The sequence below is a fragment of the Etheostoma cragini genome, chromosome 22 (assembly GCF_013103735.1).
Source record: "Etheostoma cragini isolate CJK2018 chromosome 22, CSU_Ecrag_1.0, whole genome shotgun sequence".
NCBI lineage: Eukaryota > Metazoa > Chordata > Actinopteri > Perciformes > Percidae > Etheostoma > Etheostoma cragini.
In genome coordinates this window covers 7,606,070-7,629,204 of record NC_048428.1, presented here as the reverse complement: position 1 = coordinate 7,629,204, position 23,135 = coordinate 7,606,070, and the positions used below count along the sequence as shown (strand labels likewise).

General features: G+C 40.3%; 2 protein-coding genes across 2 annotated transcripts in view; both read right to left on the bottom strand.

The window, feature by feature from the left end:
* ntng1a (netrin g1a) overlaps positions 1-1,513 on the bottom strand; it is a 118,762-nt gene extending 117,249 nt beyond the window's left edge. Inside the window, exon 1 of the mRNA XM_034861831.1 lies at positions 1,044-1,513. The gene's annotated coding sequence lies outside the window, so the exon portion shown is untranslated. The remainder of the gene's footprint in view (positions 1-1,043) is intronic.
* Positions 1,514-11,819: 10,306 nt separating this feature from the next.
* Positions 11,820-14,548, bottom strand: prmt6 (protein arginine methyltransferase 6). The gene has a single exon (XM_034861850.1). It carries the CDS (start codon positions 14,482-14,484, stop codon positions 13,429-13,431), a length of 1,056 nt encoding a protein of 351 aa, XP_034717741.1. The 5' UTR covers positions 14,485-14,548; the 3' UTR covers positions 11,820-13,428.
* Between the last annotated feature and the right edge of the window lie 8,587 nt (positions 14,549-23,135).

The following is a 23,135-nucleotide window of genomic DNA, read 5'->3' as shown; positions in this document are numbered from 1 at the left end:
ATATATATCATTTTTACACAGTATAGGAGAAAGGGGGGTCATGCATTTATTAAAATTTCACACCAAAACGCACAGATCTGCTGCCATGAACTCATGTGTTTTCTAACTGACTGGGACATAATTTGTGCTTCACCCCATGAAATAAAATTGCACCGTCGTCTCGCTCACAACTTAACTGATTACCACAAATAGTGAGATGGGGGAGAGAGGGCGTTAGGTGGGAATCAGGTCGTGACACTTGGCGCACAGGTAAACCTCGCAGCAGGCTGACAAGCCTCTGAACACAGCTGAATGTGTCCATGCTTACAGTGTGTACGCTGCCTCTACAGGCCCACAGAGGCCCTATTCACCGCCGCACGTATCCCCCTGACCCACGTTGGTGCATGTAATATTCAATGGTATCACCAGAAAAATAGAAAGAAAGCCGGACCTCACAGAAAGCGCGCATCAAAGCCTTCTAAGGAGATCAATATTGTTTTAAAAAGATGAGATCATGATAAAATATAGTTATCCAGGGTGAGAGAAAAAATCAATTGGATGACAAGAGTGTTGCCTCCGTGTTATCTACAAATGACAAGCTGATGGCTGATTCATAATGAGGGATGCAGTCCCCATACTGCCATGGTTCTGTGCGCCCACAGCGCGTCCATGTGTCCTTAATAGCCTCGTACATACAGGTGAGTTATGCATAGCATTGTAAGAGCTCAGCAGTTTAGTGAAATAAACTAAACAGCTATTTCCTTTATAGAGTCTAGAGACTACACATATAAAGCTAAACCTGATTTCTTTCCTTTTTTTTGCTGATTAGTACATCCCCACGCAGAAAAAGCCAGACGCTGAGTGGAAGCAGACAACGACAACCAAAAAATAATAATAATAGTAGCGTCTGTTCTCAAAATACTCGGCTGACTTTCTCTAATCACGACGCAAAATTTGGCCAGCCACTCGGCGCGCGTGGCAGCGAAGCTTCAAAAGTTTACGCGCTCCGGCATTCGCATGGAGATGAATGAAATGAAAAGAAATCAGCTGCCGGAAGCTCTTACCTTGGTCTTTAGTGGTTCATACCGCCAAGAACAGCCAGTCATGTCGCCTATTGCAGCCCAATAAATCCGCTTTAAAACGGGACATGTTAGCGCCGCGCAGGAACCGTGGACTCGCCGTGGAAGCGACCAGCTTGTCTCCGCCGCTCCCGGGGAATGGAGGAGAGCTCCGGGTACCAGCGCCACGTCACTTCTACCAGGACACACAAGCAGAGGCGACAGGAGAACAATCGCCACGCCAGGTGTAGGGATTTCTTTTTTTAAAGTTGTTTAAAATGAAGCGGATGACAGAAATAAGATTCCAAGTGGCTCCTTAGAAAGAGCCTCCGAGACAGCGGAGAGTGGCCCCACTCGCTGCTCTCACACACAGTGAGGCGGCCAGTCTTTGACAACTGACTTTCACCTGAAGTTTATGTCTCTGCTGAAGCCCGTGAGCCGCAGCTCAGTGCAACCGTGAACAGAAACATCTGTAACTGGGGCAGTTAGATGATCTTAAAAAAGTCACCCAGTTACATTTGACCACTAAAATCCATTTTATTGTGACAAGTCACTGAGATCACAAGCAAATGGGATCATCAGCAGTGGCATTAGTGGCAGGAATTCTGGGAACTTTATTGCATTTCTTTATGGCATAAGGGGAAATTGCTGTATTACAAAACAAAAGGAACATAAGACTTGCAGGGAAGACTGATGGTAAAATAACTTCCTAATGATGTAAAACCACCTCCCCTAGACACAGAAAGCAAAGCGGATTATGGTAAACATTTAGATTTTGAGCAACCATTGCCAGATAGAGGCTGTCACTCTCCTTGATCACGCTCTTGTTTAGAGTCATTATTCAGAGGTGTAGCAATTGATTTGTCAAAATATATTATCGACATCTAAATGGAACATTGGCAGATCTCTGGTACAGTAAAGGCAACAACATTACCACAGTGGAGGGTTTAAGCCAGAGAAGCAGTGGATATGTCCAACAGAAAGACACAATAAAGAGAAAATAAATAAATAAAGGGACTATATATCAAATCCGTTGTGAATAGAAAATGGGATGCCAGTTGCTCACTCAGTTTCTGAGCAGTGAAAGGGTGGCAGCATTTGAGCCATTAGGTACATTTTGAAAGCCATAAATCTCAACAACAAGCCAAATTGAGTTTATTGTTAGTATTTATCCATAAAGCCGACCAAACTCAGCATATAAAAAGCACAAGAACAGGATCATCTTGTTTTACAGGGCAGTTCAGATTGTTTTAAACTCATCTTGAACTTTATGAGTGAAACCGTGGACAGGTTAAGGATCCAGCGCTGTTGAGACAGCTCTTCACACAGCTGCCTTTCTCTCTCGCTGTCTCTTTCTCTCCTCTGTGAGCCCAAGGGCGACTTGCCTTACATGGACCTCTTTTTCTAAATCACTCAGCGACAAGAAAGAGGAGTGCACACTGGAAAGCTACCAAAGAACAAATTTTCTCTTATTGACAATGCAATGACAGTATAATGTGTTTGCTCACAAGACATTTTCAAAGTTCATCTGAAGACTGTAAAGCAGTTTCTACATTCTTTTCTTCAAGGCCTAAAAACGCTACGCTCAGGCAGACGTTGCTCTCTGAATGAAACCAGGCACCAATAAAAGGTGAAGATCTTAAACACCACTAGGTGTCTGATGGGTGTTAACAAGGTGTGGTCAGACTGTGTCACACAAGATGTGCTAGAGGTCAGAACGCAAAGAGGATGCGTTTGAATGTAAAAGATTATCCACACCCACACACACACACACACACACACACACAGACCGTGTGTCTTCAAATCCATCCATAGGTTCAATAGATCCCTCTTTACTTAAGAGACCGATACTCACGTGACCCTGTATCACCTCCCCCCTGTGTGTGTTGTTAAGTTTTTTTTGGTTTTGTTTTTTTCATGCTTGTCATATTTCATGATTGTTATTAGAAAATTGATGGGTAAAGCTGTCTTTGCACATCCCTGTCTGGCAGACGCCAGGCACAGAGGTATTGGATTTTGTATGCCTGTTCAATGAAGGGTAATGTTGCCTTCATCCAGAGGAGTGTGTATGTGTGTGTTAGGAGGGGGGCAGCAGGTTGATGATGCACAATTAGTGAAATATTGATGCATAAATGTGTTAGTAAGTTTAGTGTTATAGCTAGTTTTAAATATGTTATGTACTGCTATGTAGTTAGTAGTTTAATGTACAAAATTGCACCATAATCTATAAACTGATCATACCTTTTGTTTGTCAAAACTTAATCTACTATGACATTTATTAATACATTCTAGTGGATAGGTGGAATACAAAGTGACACAAAATGGAAATACTCAAGTAAATTACAATCAAGTTATCAAGGGCCTCAAAATTTCTCTAAAGTACATTACTTGAGTTTTTGTATTTAGAAACATTTCACCACTGGTGCTGCTGACTTTGGCAAATACATCAGCTGGTACAAACTTCTTATACGCAAAAAAGGGGATGGGGAAAAATAAAAATTGAAATGATAAATATTGCATTGCATGAATTTTCACATTTTAAAGAAGAGTCTGGTGTAGATTTGTTGATGAGTTTACCTGTATAGAGCTGAGGAGACAAATAAAGGGATGTGTCTTTGTGAGCATTTCCTGGTTGTATGATACGGACAAGGTGGATCAAGATGGTAGCTGCAGAGCAGCTATCTTCTTTGACAAACTGCCTGACCATGCACAGCATCCTAACTTCTTAGACAAATACAGAGTTCACATTGCAATATGGGATACCTTTGAAGGACTGAATCAGGTCAGTCCCAGCGCCTTTGTGCACCGGCTGCATTTGGACTTTGTGTCCAAGGTTTATCCCGCTCCTTTCTGCCTGGCACTACCCCTCGGCTCCAATCTGCTGCCTGCACACCTCCGCTGCTTATCCAATCCATCACGGTGTCCTAAACCCATAACCCGACTCACCCACATTGAAATATCATATTAAGTTATAAAACAATACCTGAGAAGAATTACGTAGAGGAATAATCCAAAAAGTGCATGATTGAAAAAGGATTAGTGGGGAGGACAGGGGCGGGGGAGAATGTGGCCACACAGTTTGGTGGATTTGTACTTTGCTCACAGGCTGAGAGCCGTCTGCCTCGGGCTGATTGTGATTCGGGGCCATCCTGTTTAGATTTACGTGCCCCTGCGAGTGATTTGGGATTTACTTTCTTAACAGGCGGCGTCAAGATCTGTCCTTGTTGTATGCTGTGTGTCCGTCCATGAAGTCACGCCTCAGTGCTTTCTGCTGGATGCATTTGTGATAGGCAGTGGGTTCTTTTGGCTGAGATTTGCAGCTCAGGGCTAGAATAAATGCCGCTTCTCATTTAAATAAGTGTACTGTTTTATTACTGTTAAGAATAAATATAGGAACACACAGTGGGACAGAGTTATTTTGGGGTTTAGCAGCAGGCACGAGGGTCAGTTCCTGTTGCTAACAATAATGATGACAAATGGTCCGACCCCAGAGAAATAAAGTCAACCTCCCTGGGGGGTTGTCACCAAATTAGCTTTTGTCAATGTCACGCTCCCAAATTGTCTTCACAGGATATGCTGACAGAAATATTGGTTACTGTAAGCGAGGGTGGGAATTGAATCCTATTGGCTTGCTCGTGGTATCATTAGCATACAAGGATGAATGATCAGCCATGATTAGATACTGTGCGCCACCGAGTCCAGTCAGGTTACAGCAGTGATCGAAAAATGAGCTCCGTAGAAAACACGTTCAATGACTTCCACAGACACACACACACACACACACACACACACACACACACACACATACACACACAGATCTGATGTAAAGAGGGAAGTTTAGGATTCATACTGTATGACGACCCACAGAGATATTTTATATGCATGCTAATCTGGTCCCTAAAAAAATCACAACAGGAAGAAATTACTGCAGGGATTTAAATGGGCTTGACATTACTGACCACTATCTCAAATCAAACCAAAACCCATTATGGAGATTTACATTTTTTCTGTTTTAGTTGAAAAATACATCATTTATAACTTTTGTCACAGAGGGCACTATTTGATTTTAGCAAGCTGTGACAGCGAGGTATTGAATGTGGAGGTGAAAGACCCTGAGATTCATCACTTTTGGGCACTATTGATCTTACAATTTTTGTAATATGGTAAAAAGCCCACTATTGTATTTTTTCCGTCAGGTTATTACAGTCACTGATGCGAGTGCTGTTATATTTTAAAAGGAGTGCTGTTGAGATAGACATCAAACTGAATGTTCTACATGAATGTTTTTAGGCCAAGACAATGGGCGGCCTGGTAAATGGAGCCGATGGGATGTGGTCAACACAGATGTGAACAGCTGCACACTGTGTTCCCATTTTTCTAGACACTGACGATCCCATATCACCACTGTCACTTAAAAACCACATAACTGCAAGTCGTGTATGTCTTGGACATGTACCTTGAGCTTTACATTGTCACATTGTTGTCTGTAGAGAGTTACTTGAAATCATTCCTGTGACCACTGTTGTGTATTACAACTCCATTGGCAATCATCAAAAGCAATAAAAAGTTGTTCTCTGTTCTTCGTTCTGCTCTGCTCATGCATCGCCAAGCGTCTAAAGATGTTGGATACTGTGTACCACTGTGCTTTGCTTTTTATTACTGCTGTGGTTATGTTTTACATCATTGTATTTGTATGCTTCTGCAACTGAACGTATGTGTGAGCAAATATAAAAGTGTGTGCGTACATGTTCCCAGTGGTCAGCTGTTCTACAATGAGTCTCTCCTTGGGCTGGTTCCTCCTTATCTATGTAAATACAGTAGAGATGAAACAAATATGGCGTGCACTCTGTAGCTTAGTATAAATTCTTTCAGGAAGAACTTTTAATTGATGCACTCCTAAATCAATTCAGCTGTTATCCAAATAAATGTATATTTTACCATGTGTGTATAATTGTTGCATACCTGGAACTAGTCTCTCCTGACTGAAGTGTAGCTCAGTGTGAATCCTTTCAGGAAGACCTCACTCTTAATCAATGCTCTACCTAACTCAAGTCCGCTGTTGGAGGCGTTCTGACAGTTCTCTACCCCTATACATATATACAAAATAGTCGCATAGCGACGGAGTCTTGTACATTTTATTGAGCTGTGCAATAACCTCATATGCATATCTGCAGACATGTCTCTCCTGATTAAAATAAAGAAGTAGGGCTAAATACTTTTCAAATATGTTGCCCCTTTCTCCTGGAACAATGTATAGAGAGAATTAACACGGTCCGAGCTGTTTACTGTTGGTTAATTCAAGTCAGTTTGAAGGATCTGGAAGTAGCATTCTGGGTCAATGGGTTTGCTTCTAAATGTATTGTTTTATTTCATTTCCAATGGGTTTAACATACCGTCAATGCATCTTAACTCAATATTGTGTATACTCTTTTGTAGCATTTGACTATTGTTTTAGCCTGTTTATGTTGTATGTGTGTATGGTTGGAACAATGTTTTAACGCTGCCTTCACAGCCAGGTCTCTCTTGAAAAAAAGTGTAAACTCAATGAGACTTTTATCTGGTTAAAACAAGAGAAAATGCTTTGATTAAAACAAATAAAAATGCACGTATCTTGGGGAAAAGTAATCTTTAAGTGTAATCTTCATCATTAGTACACTTGGGCTGAATCTCAGGTCTCTTATTTATTAGCTCCTCACTCCTTGCTTGAAACGGAAGTTGTTTTGGCCCTTCTTCGTAAAAGGTCATCTCTCATCAGCTATTATTCCTGCCCCAGTGAGCGAGGATCGAGGATTGAGGAGGATATCTGAGGAGCTATGAGCGAGGATACAAAAGAGCAACCTTCCAGGAAGACGTGCAGCTGCAAGAAGTTTGTAACTCCGCCCATACAGCTGGCGAATTCGTGTGACGCTTCAGAGAGAAGGAAGTCCCATCTCTCCAAAACACATTTCCTTATTTTCTCTCTCCTCACATCTCTCCCGTGCTACCTCAGTGGGACGGACTAAGATGCAAGGAAGGGAAGCAAGTGAAAGAAAACAATTGCATGCAACGTAACAACATGAACGGAGAGACAGGACGACGACTTCAAGCAGATCAAGCAGACTGTGATCAAAGACCACTTTGACTGAGTTCCTTGGACATGTGTGGATTTTGACAAAAGGTCAACAGTCTATAAAATGACATCCATAAGAAAAGATGACGCTGTCATCTAATGTTTTTGGTTGAATGAAACCAAAACTGAACATCAGACATAATGCAAAGTGCTCAGCATTGAAGCAACCGGAGACAATATGTAAAACCTGGCACAGAACGCCAAAGACCTCAGACGGGGTGTTCCAACAAGACCTCAGGCATAAAGGCTAGCCAAATACAACACTGAGCGAAAAGTTTAGATTTGTGTAACAATTTAAAGTTCATTCATGTAAAATCATAGCTGTTTTCTGTCCAACTTATTCAGATTCTAGTCAGAATCTGAGTCTGATACCGCTCCATTGGGCTGTGATTATGGGGCGTGTTGGGGTAATTGGATAGACCTACAACCAATCAGAGCAACGGACTACGTGACAAGTGTTGATCTTTTACCGAATCCCGTAGGAGTGCTGGCAAAAACATCTTTCAGATCGACAAATGTGTTGATTGCGGTTCTCGGTTCCTCTTTTTAAATGAGTCTTCAAACTTTCTTCTATAACCGACGCAATGGCGGAATCTACACATTTCAATTCTCTTGTGGCAGCCGTCGTTGTTGTAAACTAATTCAACCCAAATGCTCTTTGGTGATGTGGTTGATTACATTACTGTTGATCATTGGCCCATCATCGTATAAAGCCTGCCCTGACAATTTGATTGGTCCGAACAGCACTGGTTTGAGCATAGTTGTTCCACAACGGATCAAGTCCAGACCGCACTTCCCAACCTCAAATGTTGCAGGCGGGGCTAAGCTGGGCTGGCATCCAGGCTATCCAACTTACATAAGGTTGAACAAATCTAAAAGGAAGAAATAGAGAAAATGCTAGGCTCACACAATCTGTACACAGTAAAGCTTCATTTATAACCAGATTTTAAGGTGATAAATATAATTCTAAAGATTCGGATGAGATTTACTATACACATGACATGACATTTATTCCTACCCACCTACCCATTGTGTCTTTGATTGAGGTTCTAAAGAGAACGGTGCATATTGTGACACCAGTTCAGCGAGTCCTGGACTGTGCTGCCTTTCAGTCTCGTTCAACAGTTTTGCATTGAACAATGAGTCTTGAAATCAGTTAGATTAAGCACATTGTCTATTGATTAGCTCCTAAATTGCTGTGCAATACAAGACAAATAATCCTATTCCAACTTTTAACACTTGTTTCTAATGGTTTCCAAACCATTTCAGGCAGAATTGGATCACAATTAGTTTAGCATTTAGCAGCCAAGAGTGGCCATGCATGCATGAGCGTGATTCTGGGCTTAACGGTGGCTGGCTGTGCTGCATTTGACATTTCCATTCACTGGACACCTTCCTTTGTGCTGTCTCCGGGGCTTTTTCTTCTTCAGGCACTTGTAGGAGACATTTAGCCACTGTACACGCACATGAGGCCAGATGCAAGTGTAGAATTTCATTTGAATGAAAAGCGTAGGGATTTTTTCTGTCTCTCACCGACACAAAAGCGCTTCTTTGGTGACAAAGACACTGAAAGACCATCATACTGTACACTGTATAGTCCTTTCACAACAGGGCAATGACCCAGGAAAAGAAAATCCTGTTTGACATTTGACAACAAGGATGTGACCTTGGTCAGATGTGGTTCCAACCAGAGCTTTAAGCCAATCTGACTGCTTGTAATTGGAATGAAAGAGTGTAGAACTGTTGTGACTGCAACATCTCAGCCATAAACTGTGAAGTTAACTTGATCTTAGAACATTATGTTTCATTAAAGAGACCAAAAAAGAAAGAAAAATACTGCAAGTTTTATGAATATTTACTGCTAATGCAATGCCACTGATAGACTGATGTTAAGACATGTTTTGGAAACCTGGAAGCCAATACTTACACATGACCAATGGGCTGGTATGGTTTAAATGGCAAAAAGTGGATTATTCCCATGTCAAATTACTGTGGTAAAAAATACATTTTCTTTTCCACTCCACAACGCTGTCATCTTACACCAAGCTAAGATTTGGAATCTGACATTCCAGAGACATCCTAACACTTTTCAACGTCTATATGTGCTTTAATTGATAATCAAAAGTACTTGTTAGTTAAGAAAAAAAGTACTCCAAAGGCTCAAGTAATGACTGTTACATAATGGAGCAGTATGTCCAGTGTGTTAGCTCCACATAGTGCTTTCTGGACACTACAATAGAGCTGAAGCTCACTACAGAAACGCATTGATTTCAGTGTGCTGTGACAGGAGAGACTTCACGGAAGACTGCTTTCTTCTCAATAGGTTCCTACTGTTCGTGTGTTCTCACTGATCGCATGCGTTGTGAGTTTGATTGCTGTACTGTTTATTGTTTGCAGTTGTTGTCACTGTACACAGTAACTGAGGATATCCTGTGTTAAGGCACTGATGGTTGATTTCCCCATTAAATGTTTTAAGCATGTCTCCATGTTGTGTAGTCTTTGCTTTAATATTTGCTTTCAATATGGAACTAATATCTCACACAAGCCTCACGATCATATTCAGATGCCGGGTCAATGGAGTTAAAGTGCCAAATGTTGCATGTTAAGAAAACCATTGAGGGCAGTTATACACTTCACTGGTTCAAGTCCCCATGCGGACCAAAGTATGGTGGTTGACTGGTAGCTGGAGAGGTGCCAGTTCCCCTCCTGGGCACTGCCAAGGTGCTCTTGAGCAAGGCACCAAACCCCATATTGCTCGGGCTGCTTTCCATGGGCAGCCCCCTGACTCTGACATCTCTCCATTTAGTGCATGTATAGGTACTGAGCATGTGTGTGTACTTCAGGCCCGTGTGTAATGTGTGTAATAACAACTGAGTGAAAACATTGTAATTCATTGTAAGTATCCATTATTATTTATTATTATTTTTATAAGAGGCTTATGGCGTTTAGATAACTTTAGCCGTTCCTATTCCCTACGACCATAACTAACACTTAATCAGCTTGTTTTATGTCATTCTGAAAAGGCAATGTGAGTATTCCATCAGCTGTGGATGTGTGTTTTCTACTCTCGCTCGACTCAGAATCTGGCCATGTAGTTAATGCAAGTGGATGCTAGATGTTTGCAGTTTGAATTGTGATTTATCCATTATTCCCTTTTTCCTATCCTGACAGACAATGCCCTTGATTTGTGGACACGATAGCCTGTGATTAATTCCCAATGTGTTTATTACAGAGTTGGTTCACATTTGTACTGATGACACCGATACAAACGAACACCATATTTCAAATGATGATGGCTTGTGAAAAATGAATCATTGTCTAACATGTTCAGGAATCTATGTGTATTTATTCACTGCCGTATAATTAGAACGCAGGAAAGGTGCTTTATGCATTAAGACTGGTTCACATCTTATGGCTTGAATTCAATGCACACTGAAATACACTTAATCAGCACAGTCCACAGTGTCTACTTTAGTTACATAATGGTTTAATTACCATATTGTCCTTGTTTTGACTTTGAATAACACGTTTCTTTTGTTGGAAAGAAAAGTAGCATAGAAGTATCATGTAGGAGTGAAGTTATTTATTTATTGGTATCCATTCTGGTGTTAAAAATACTTCTAAAGAGAAGTACAGGAGTTTTGTGGGTCAAGGCCAATCCTGAAGTGCTAATCTTAGGGTGGGCGTCTGGTACAGTTGTGTGTGCCCTTGTATGTTTTTTAACGTGACTGTTTCATATGTGATTTTCTTATGACTCTTAAAGGCCCTTCTAGAAACAGGCATTGGAAATTAGCAATCGCTATAACTGCTGTGATGCTGCACACAGGAGAAATGTGTTGTTCTAGTATCTATGTGACAGCATACGTCTGGATCAACGACAACTCATTTCCAGGATATTTGCGGGGAATTCCCTTTGGTAAAAAACAACAACTTTGAGCTAGCGAGCTGCACGCTGAAATGGCAAGTTTAGAAGAAAACTTGGATCATGCAACAGGGCGGGCCTGCTTGATATTTTGGGGAATGGCCGTAAAGATTTACAACTAATATATTTACACCATTTACTTTCTAACTGGGATGTTTTGGTACTGACTGGTCGGAATTTGCTATTGATAAAGTACGCTAGGCGTGTATTAGACCGTGTATCCAGCTAATTTAAATACATTTAACAGTGTTACTGTATTGTGCGAACAGTTAACTTCATTTATTATTTTCTATGGCGTTTTCTTTTGTGGGGTGCAAATGTTCCACCTAAACAAGTTATTTTCCCAAGACTATTTTGCAGAACCACCTTCTCTGAGTCGAGAGCTTAACGTCGCCCAAGACGATACATAAGCGCCCGTGGAGCTGGATCTGGCAACGCGAGACTAATAAATAAACATGAAATGAAAAAAATTTGATCAACAAATTATATGATGAGTATTTATAAGTATTCATTTATGTTTTATCATAATGTTGCTGTTTTTTTACATATCCTACATTATCATTCAGTATTATTCATTTAGCAATAGATATGATGTACCTCAATAAAACCCAACATCCAGACTTTTACCATCAAATTCTGTGTTGGTAATAATGTCTTATTAATGAAGCTGTACAACAATAGCTATTGTGTTGATACATGCTCATCATTCTTTCTGTAGTAAGCTATTTCAGTCAGGACACACAACACATTAAACAGTCAAATAGTTTATTAGTCTAGTTAGCATTTGCTTAATTCTCTTTGAAAAGCTGTTTCCCTGCCACATAATCCGCCAAACCCACTTTTGAAACGCTGACTCTGAAGTAGTATAAAAAGGGAATCAGTGACTAATCAGTGGCCAAATAACAGGTACTGTTAATACATGAGTGAGAAATGATTAAACATGGCCATCAAACTATTAACTTTCACACAAAAAAAAAGATGTATCCTTGATCGTTAACGATAAAAACAACTTAATCACTTATTGACAGCAAGATCCTTAATGGCCAGGAAGGAAATACATTGTGTACAACTAATCTACTTGTTGCTATTTTGCAAAATGCTGCAGTAGAATTCCAACTTTGGACAAAGTCAAGGTTGCTGGCATCCATTGCCGGTGCGTGCTTGTTTTAAACCAAAAGAATAAGCCAATTTAGTTTGTTATTAAAAACTGAAACCAAGCCCATGTAAAACACCTCCTGCCTGACTGCAGCTAGTCCAAGTCAATATACCAGTCCTCATTTAATATACATCTTTCTCGGATCCAACACAAGATGAATGACTACATTAATTAAAATATCAGATGTCTGCAGCATGGCATTGGATCTATTTAACAATTTGTAAAAGCCCGGAGCTGCATCCCCTCCTAAAACTATTTATTAGTCAGGAAACCTTTTGTTACTTTTGATGGTCAAAACTGTTTCTAAGGCTTTTCCCCACCAACTATAATTATTATTAAATTGTTACAATAAATGGTTAAAATGATTAGTAGATTAATTGATTAGTTGGTCAATAGAGAAGTAAATAAGCAACTATTTTGACAATTGCCTAATGGGAGTTCCAATTAAAAAATACCAAATGTACCCTATTCTAGCTTCTCAGCTGTGAGGATATTCTGTTTTTCTCTGTATGCAATATTAATAACTAAGTACCATAGTTCAGGATTGAAAGAAAAAAAAAAAGATCTTGGGTTATGGGCTGTTGGTCAATAACTTTTTTTATATGTTCTGACATTTTTATAGACCAAATGATTAATCAGTAGGATAATTACAATCCTACTCATTACTACTGCAATGTTTTTGGATCATAATTGCAATCAAACTGAATATATAGTATGCAATTCAAAAAACATATCTAATATATAAGGTATTAGATAGATGCAGGTGTCCTCTTCCAATTTAGATGTCCACTGAACTATTTGGTAAGTGTGAAAACAAATATAAACACTACACAACATAAAACACTCCAAAATAAAAACATGTACTGTAGTGTACATACTGATTGTAGTAGCCACTGTGTGTTTATGTCTACTCAAACTAAATTTGTTAAGACTTAAAGCTAGAGAGCTGGGTCAAAACCTACGTATGTATGAGCACGTGTATGTATAGGCTAGATGTCAGCTCCAGTCCCAAGTGAGACCTAAGGTGACATTATGGATTTATGGATTATTTACCACACTGGTAAAAAATACAATCATCGGTCCACTTCTTCCAATAATCACGTTGAGCAGGTTGGGAGTCTTATTGACAGATAATAATACGAGGACTAGGCCTTTGAGTGTGTTGCCTGGTGATTGAACTGTAACACTAAATGTTGTTGCTAAACTATGACTGAGCTTCACTGCTCCAGTCAGGGATAGAAAAAGTTTTGGACTGTCTTTTCTGCTCTCCTATCGTGTAGTCTACATGGACACATAAATGTCTGGCGCTCTCCTCGGAGGGATACATGCTGATTTCTCCGGTAACCACCGTGTCTTGCACCACATCCACCGGAGCATCCAGGTACAGCACCGCCTGCTTCCAATGCGTCTCGGGTTTGAACGGCGACGTGGAGAGCACCAGCGCCTGCGGCTTGTCCGGGCAGGGGAAAGTGACCGTGAAGTAAACACAGAACGCGTTCACTGCCGCTGAGCCGAATGAGTCGCACCTGAACTTGCCTTTCACCAACCGTAGCTCCTCCACGGTGACCGAGTACAAGTCGAGCTCGGCGAAGCGGGCCGGGTGGGATAGCACGTCCTCAACGGTCACCGAGTTCACAGTTATGTCGGAATTCATGATACATCTCCTGGCAAAGTCGGACATGGAGGACATGTCGACGCCGTATTGGTCTTTGACGGTGTACCAGAAATGTAAGCGGTCTTCTACCACCGGGTCGCTAATTGGTGCGATGTAGAGCTCGGCTTTACTGGGCAGGATGATGCCGCCCGGCTTTAGCCACTTGTCGCGCGCGTACAGGACCGAATTGAGCATGGACTCGTGCAGGAGGGCATAACCCATCCACTCGCTCACTATCACCTCCACCATCTCCGGTAGGTCCACCGTCTCCACTGTGCCTCGAATGACTTCAATTTTGTCCTCCATGTTGTTCTGTTTAACTATTTTCACCGCCTGCTCTGCGATAGAACAGGCTTCAACTGCGTAGACTTTCTTAGCACCGGCTTGAATACAGAAAATGCTGAGAACGCCGGTTCCTGCCCCGACGTCCAGTACAACTTTACCCCGTATGGACTCACTGTTCCTTAGTATCGCCATCCGGTACGTGTTCGTGCGGACGTGGTCCGCTATCATTTCCTCGTGAATAGTCACATCAGTATAGCTGTCAAAGTACAGTCTGTCCTGACGTGTTTTATCCAATTTTCTTTTCTTTACGACATGAGACATCTTCTCGGCTCTTGTGCTACAACCTCACAGTGTTGTGTTGCGCTTCTTCCGCATTGTGAAATCTGGGACTTGTAGTTTTCCACCGCTCACAATACGAGAGACACATGTTTGAATAGACTACAATTCCCACAATCCAACAACAGTGACGCAGGGGTCGGGTTGCTGCATTCAGCGTCAACGAGGAGATGGTACATATGAGCTTCTACTGTGTAGCTGCGAGTGTTCGACGGCTGTTTAAATGATAGGTTCACAACAAACTGAAAACTTTTCTGTCATCTGAGACATTGATAAAATATTACAAAATAGAAAAAAGCAGACAAAAAAAATATTTTTGGGATAACAGAACAAATATTTGGCTGTGCAGTATTAACTTGGACACTTATTTTTGGGAGATGCCTCTTCTAAAATAGTAGTATTTCCATATATTGTGCTACAATTGGTCAAATTGAAGACAACTGTTTTTGGTGCCTTTAGCTCCAGTGTGTCTCTGATCTATGCTAAGAAAAACTTAAATAATTTTCATAATACCACCATTGCTGTGTTTAGTAGCATTGATCGTGTTTCCTAAGAGAGCTGTGTCAGTTTGTGTTAACCATTACACATACAAGCAATTTTAAATCATAAAAAGAATAGAATCATAAAGCAGACCTCGTGCAAATGTAGAAATACTGACTTTCACTGTCATATACTCTGTTGATTATAATTGTATATAAATGTTTATCTTATCAGTTAACAAGTGCTCCGTGCACAAAGCTGGAGTCACCCCAACCTCTTCGTCATCACATGCTAAACAAGGATATTTGAGTTGTAACCTGGGCTTGCCAATAGCAAAGTTGTTTCATTTTATTACTCTATAGTGCAACTTTGAGATTAGAGAAGCCATTACTTTTTTACAGGCAATTAGTTACACTGTGCACCACATGATGCTAGATGCTTTATCAGATCCTTGATACAGTAGCTTCTTGTCATACTGCTTTTGCGCACATCTGTGAGCATTTCACTCTCTATAATTAATAGAGGGTCCAATTCCAATCATCTATAGTAGCCTACATATACTGTATAGGGCCTACCCCATATAACACGCTGCACAAAACAGCATGGCAATTACCAGTTCTGAGCTTTCCCCAAAGTTATGGCAGGCAGAACACAACTGCCTGTGGCTCAGCTCTCCTCCCTTCTAGACAGTCCTATGGGACCCTCTGCACTCTGTTTCAGAGATCTTTGGCAAAAGATACTGGACAAATGAGCAGGAGCTGTATCCCATTCCACAAAGATGAGAAAAAGAGAGAAGGAAGCAGTAGTTCAAGATGCCCAATATTTTGTTGTTTCCCAGACAGCCCAGTTTAATGCAGAAAATGTGAAATAATAGCATTGCAAAAAATAAATAACTACAAAAATATTGCACATACAAATGTTTGTGTTTGTGTGTGGATGGGTGTATGTGTGTGCATTCACATTAACATGCTTCTTCTAAATTTGGATTCAATGCTTCCTTTCAACCACAGGCACTACTGGGACAATGTGTGCATTTAATAATTCAGTCTTTCCAAAATGACATAGAGAAGAAAGCAGGGAAATAATTCTGCATGAACTGATATGTTTACAGCTTGAGTAATGGAAACAACAACCATTAAGGGGAAATGAGACCTACCTTTGTAGTAAACATTGACTTGATATTCAAAGCTCCGGTTTCCCCTTTTGGATATATTTGATTTAAATGTTAAACAAGAAACACAATGACACTAAACAGTATCTAAAGATGCAGTGTAATCCTAAAGTGAGCTAAATATAAAAGCAGAACACCTACAACCGACTGGTCAAAAACTAAATTGGACTAAGTGCGGAAGAAGAATAAAAATATACGATAGCATAGATTACTGAACCGTAAAATACAAGCCGTGGAATTCAGATTGCACTTGGCATAAGGCGATGTAGCCAGTAGACACAACAGACAGACAAGCAGCTGTTGGCCATGTTGTCATCCCCTCCTCTCAAGCTTCAGGTAGAACTGCTGCCAGGCCCAGACACAGCCAACACGCAGTTTACCCAAATCCGTAAAGGAAGTACATGAAGATGCATCTGTATTCATGTAGAGAAACGTCTGCTATCCAACGAGCTGTTACAGCCTGTGCATCTTAGCTGGGTTAGAAAAACCCGGTAAGATCATACTCTGATTGTGGGAAACAAGATTAAGATGTCTTTCACATTAAAAACTGTCTATCCTCGACCAAGCTCATGATGCCTTTTAATACACTTGTAAAACATGTTGTGTTACCCTCCTTCTTATATCCTTTTCAGGCTTTTCTCATGAACCATATGTACATTTCAGTACAAAAATGAATTCTTCCATAGTTCTTTTGGCGCCTGAACGTTACCTCTGTCGACTTGTGTAACTTCTGTGACTTTTTTGTTGCCTAAACTCAACTGGATCGGCCGCTGAAAGGACCGTCACCTCGCTGTGCCCTGTACCCGGCTCACAGCCACCTGTTGTTGGCTAAATGCAACTGCTAAACTTAAAAGACTGTCACGTGACCGTACATCACGTTTTGTACTAATACAAATCCCTTCAATGCATTTTCCTTTTAGAATTTTCACTTCAACATACAACGTTGATAGTCTCTTCAGTTCCTAGAACTCTGATTTTGTGAAGAAATCTTTCATGTTTGATGCCACTAGAGCTTCAAATAAACTTCAGAAAATATTCAAATTGCTATATTTTCTTCAGTGTGGAGTTTAATTGCATTTTATTGATATTCAATCAACAATATTTCAATTCACAACTGACTGTAATTTGTCTTTTAGTCCACTACATTAGTACTGTTAATTTATATTGATGTATATTGTGTTTATTTTTAAATTGTGTCAAGGCTTATAAAAAAACAATATTCTGAATTACAGACTGTCTTGACAAAAAGGTGTACTCACATATTTATGAATACATTTGTATATATTTGCATTGCCAGACCTATCTCCATGGCACTGCGGAGCATGGTCTGGCCCCTCCACACATACACTCCTTGATAGGAGAAAAAACACTCTGGGCTGTTTGCATTTCTTTAAACCAATCACAATCGTCTTGGGCGGCGCTAAGCCCCAGACGCAGCAACCGTGGTTCTGCCAAATAGAAGCGGGAAGGAACTTGTGGTGGAACATTTGTACCCCAAAAGAAAACGCCTAATACAATATTAACTAAAGATAATTGTTTACACAATGCAGTAATGTGACGTGAGCTATTTAAATTAGCTGTCTACATGGTTGAACGTAATTTGCTCTTACCGGTGCATAGCCGTGTGTACTTGGTCCATAGCAATCCCCGCCAATCTTCCCAGTTAGAAAGTAAATGTAAACATATTCTTTGTCAATCTTTACAATCATGCCTGCCTTGGCACAATCCCAATTTTCAAACAATAATTGCCATTTTCAGCGTGTAGCATAAGCTTGCTAGGTCAGAGGTTGCGGTTCCTCAATGCGACCTACAGTAGTGTAACATGAACACAAAGAAAGCGGAAGGTGAGGGACATCCTGCCCAAACTATCCGGTAAACTGGCGTCGATCCAGACTACGGTTTCATTGATAGTAACATGGAGGCTAACTTGGTATAAAAGTTTGTGTAACCTTAGCCTTCACACCCATCTTATGTCAAATGTAATCAGCGTTTTAATGTAGCCTCTGAAAAGACATCACAGCAGCAATCATTTGATCCTTTGTCAGGATGATGGCAAGGTCAATAGAAATAAAAATGCATGTTCCATAGCTGTCTATGAGAAATGTGTGCTAAATTATCCAGCGCAATGCCTTGGAGGATGAGGGCTGCCCAATATCGGGAAACGCAATATGCGATAAAGATAGTACTTGTGATAAATAAACAGATATTATTGTGTACTCAGTTCTTGACTCAGACTTGCACATTACCTTCAGTGTAGTGAATGTACAGTATATATTTATATTTACTTCACTTTGGTCTTGAGGAGCTGGAGTGTTTACTTTTTTACTTTACTTTCACATTGACTACCACTTGACATCTTTACTGTTAGTTTCTCCTCTGCTCTGATCGCCAACACCAGTCTGCTCTGAGCTCATCCCCTGTTACTCTCTGTCTCGCTCTCTCTCTCTCTCTCTCTCTCCTTCCACACACTCACTAGGCACACAGTATGCACTGAGCTCTTCCCCAAAGGAGCTACACTACTCTTATAACACGAGTCATCATTTTCAACCCAGTCGTATGTTTTTCTCCAAGACGCAATAAATGTTCTTTTACATTGTATTAGGTTTGAGTATGATTTCATCTTTGAAGTGAACAAGGTCTAAGGGAGGGCAGAAGGGTAGAGATACCAACACCAATATCACCTCCGATACTGCCTAAAACGCTGGTATCGGTGAGTACTGGAGTTTATGCATCACTCCGATACAACATAATAAAGTATGTTATTTATTTTCTTTTTCCGTTGTATAACTGACTGTCAAAAAAGATATTAAAAGAACGTTCTGTGGCATTTATTGGTTGTGTTTGTTCATGTTTCACACAGAGTTTAACCTGAGCCAGACTGAAAACAAAAGTAGAAATCATATCACATCCATACAGGGAGAGTATTATACAGCTGTTAAAACATTATAAAATGTATGACACATTGGTATCAGATCAGTACTCGGTATCGAGAAGCAAAAAATGGTATCGGAGCAACTCTACAGAGGGGTGCTTGAGGGTGTATGTGTGTGTCCTTATTATTGTATGTGTGTCAGTGCCCCCATTTGTACCTGAAACATGTTGTGTAAATCCAGAGCTAATGCTGAAGGCGGGAGAGATGGTGGAGAAAGCAGCACAGGCAAGGGTTGGTCAAGCATGGCGGGACGGGTGGTAGCACAATCACTTTGGACAATGAGGGGTGTCGTGGAAAAATCAATAGTCAGCTTTTATTTTTTTTCATCTTCCTCCTCCTTCAAGCACCAAGATATGTGTAAAATTCATTGTGTATGTGTGTGTCTGTGTCAAATGGTAAAAAAGGATATGATATGAGTTTTGCTATGTAAGTAATGAAGAAAGAAACTGCAATACACAGAAAGTGAATAGATGTCTAAAGAGGGGGAAGCGCAGTCTGAGCTCCTTGTACTGGAAGCCCAGCAGCTGCTCTTCTTGGCCAGCTGCTGTCAGCATGCACAGCCTCATGGGAACTGCCTGTGTCCTGTCAGTATTACTGGACCTGTCAGCTGCTGCCACAAACACACGCACACACACAATAACCCAACCTTGCATTCTTCCAGTAGATATGTACACACGCATGCATAGCGACCACCACAAACAGCATGCAGAGGCCACTTCAAGACAATTCAACCCTCAGTGGCATGATACACACATGCACATACTGTACAGAATACATATGTGCACAAGTTTGTGCACACACTGACATACACAGCCATCGGTTTTGATGTCATTGTCACCCATTTGAGAGGAAGGTAGACTTGCTCAGCAACACATACAAAGGTGCAATGGCTTCATATCGATTGTTCCCTGGGATCAATACCAGGCTACTTTGATATCTCACTCCCAGAGAAAGAGCCCAAAACTGTGAATGCTGGTGGTTCACAACACACTTTCAATCCCTTATTCGCATTCTTATTCACCTGTTTTATTACAGCAAACATAATCCATCTCTCCAAAAAAGAGTTTCACGCATGTATCCACCTGGACACCTTTTCCAGGAGTGTGTTATCTCGTTTCATGCTTTGACATCTCCTTATTTGAACACAGTGTGTGCCAGTGCTTATCATTGGAAAAGTTATAACAGCCTTGTCTGTACAGGCCACACACACGCACACGCACACACGCACACACACACACACACACACACACACACACACACACACACACACACACACACACACACACACACACACACACACACACACACACACACACACACACACACACACACACACACACACACACACACACAAGCCTACCTGAGACCTTTCAATTGCTTCAACCACTCACTTCACAGGATCATGGACTGTCAATCCGGAGCCCCGGTAATCAATTCATTAATTACATCCCTTTCCCTGCAGACTCTCTTCCCTCATGCCACCCCAGTATCAGTTACATTACACTGCAATTAGATTAAATTACTAAGAACAACCGGCATGTGACAGCCGCTATGGCAGGCGGGGTATTATGCTGACTCCGCGACAAACCCACTGCGCAATTTGTTAAACGGAAATATTGTGTGTTTGTTAATGGAAGTTATTTGATAAGTACATAAATAAAAGAGATGCTGTAATTGTCCCATCAGGATTCTGCAAATATCACGGAAGTCTAAGGGAGTGGTCGAGCTCAAAAATATTAGCTTAGAATATCCCACAGACGTAAAACATGGTTTATCACAAATAACTATATAAAATATAAGCTCATGTATTTATCAGTCAAGGTCTGTAAGACACATTACATCGTTAAAGGAATAGTTTGACATTTTGGGAAATACATTCATTCACTTTCTTGCAGAGAGTGAGATGATCAATCCCACTCTCATGTCTGTGGGCCTAATATAAAGCTGGAGTCAGCAGGGGATTAGCTTAGTTTAGTATAAGGAGTAGAAATGGGGAAACAGCTAGCCTGGCTCCATCTAATCTAATCTAGCAATAGCTCAAAATTTGACAAATGAATATTATATTATAATATATTGTTGAATCCTTTTTACATGTCTGTTTGTGAACAAAAACAAACAATACGTTCTCATTAGTGAGTATGATATTCTGAGGTAGTGTTTTTGTTAGAGAAAATTCTGCATATTTTTACGACTTGTTCATTTTAGATGAATCATAATTCCGCAGCAAAGCCAGCCTTCTATTGTAAATTCCTAATAATGAATAGTGAAATCCTGCTGGGGGAAATATATGCAGACACAGGTTTGTAGTTAGGTGCCTGGGACTTTGTGCTCTGGAACCAGTTGTGTTCTGTATGAGGCAGGATTACCTGATAATCCTGTTTCGTACGTGAGACTTTGACTCCTCTTCTACTTCTACAAAAACATCAGGACGAGGACTATGGATCACCAGCGGGCCGCACCAACTGCAGACCACTAAGGAATCAATTCTGCCTTCATTCCTTTTTATATGAGAAGTAATTCACTTGTGGTGCAACGCTGCACGCAACATGAGACAAAGGGCAAAAGACATGAGTTGAAAATCAAGTCCACTTCATGCAAATGCATGTTGTGTTTGCCATGGGAGGATCAATCCATTTGGCCAAAGAAGATGACATTTCGTGTAATGCTTCTTGCACCTTCACACACTTTCTCAAGAAAAGGAAGTTAGACTTGCAGGAGCCCTTTCTCTCTAGCTGTGGGGATAGCAAAGGAAGGAGTCAAGTGTTGCCAATGGATTAACACAAGCGAGTAAGACATATTAACCAACTCTTAAAAACTCAAAACTCAATTAAAAGAAACACTGGAAAAATGACTAAGATAATTAAGTGAGACTTTTTTCAGATAAGATAGACTTCATTAATTCCACAATGGGGAAGTTCCTGTGCTACAACAGCTCAATAGAAAATGTACACATATCTAAATAAAACAAATACACAGTAAATAGACAGGAGAAAAAAATATATAGAAAGTATTATAAGAAATAGATCTAATAATGGAGCTTCCACGTGATGGAAGCTCTACCCTTCTGATAATGGAAGTAGACTGATAATCTCTTATGTAAGTTACGACTAGGCCTGGAGATTCTCACAGAGGAGAAGCAACAAAGTCGAGTGGCTGTCCTGACCTCCTAAAGATTGGAAATTATTATATTAAAAAATTAATTAATTGTGACACTTAACAGCCAAAAGCTCTGACATCTGGTTTCTTTCAACAGACTGAAAGAAGTCACTGAGACCAACCAGTTTGACACTGTGTGCTTTTAAGAAAAGAAAAGATATTTTTGCCAGTCAAAATTTACATTAATTGATATGCTTTGTTTAAGTAACCATCTGACTAAAGTTATGTTTTCTTTACTGTAAAACCATGGAACTGCATCTATAGGAACTGTTAAAGATACATTTAATCAGAAAAAAAGCATGCCATGTGTTAGTAGCTCATGAAACAAAATAATTAGGAATACACAGTTATACAACCAGTTCATTGATCATAGCTTGTAATAAAATGAATAGTAACATGTTCTGTTTTGAGAGCCTCTCTCAAACCCTCTCATCAAGAGAAAAGAAGAACACAGCCATAATACTTTGTACTAGTTCAGTGTAGTTTTTCAGTATGTCAGTTTCAACCTATATAACGTATCCGTGTTACGTTTTACATTAATCACGTTGGTACAGTCATATCCTGTTTATTAATTCACCAAGAATATATATGTATTCTTTATAGACATTTTAAATGTACAGAAATTCCTGGGCACACCAATGCTCATGCTTCCTCTTTTGGGTTGGTTAATCCTCTTAGTGATAATATTTTTTTTCAATCTATTTGGTGTATTACCCATTTTCCTTTCCCATTTTAACTATCTTTGTTTTGTGTCCATATAAATTCCTCTCATCCATGCAAGGAGGGGGGTAAGACATGAATATGAATAGTGTTTGTGCATATTTATACAGTGGGTACGGAAAGTATTCAGACCCCTTTAAATTTTTCACTCTTTGTTTCATTGCAGCCATTTTCCAA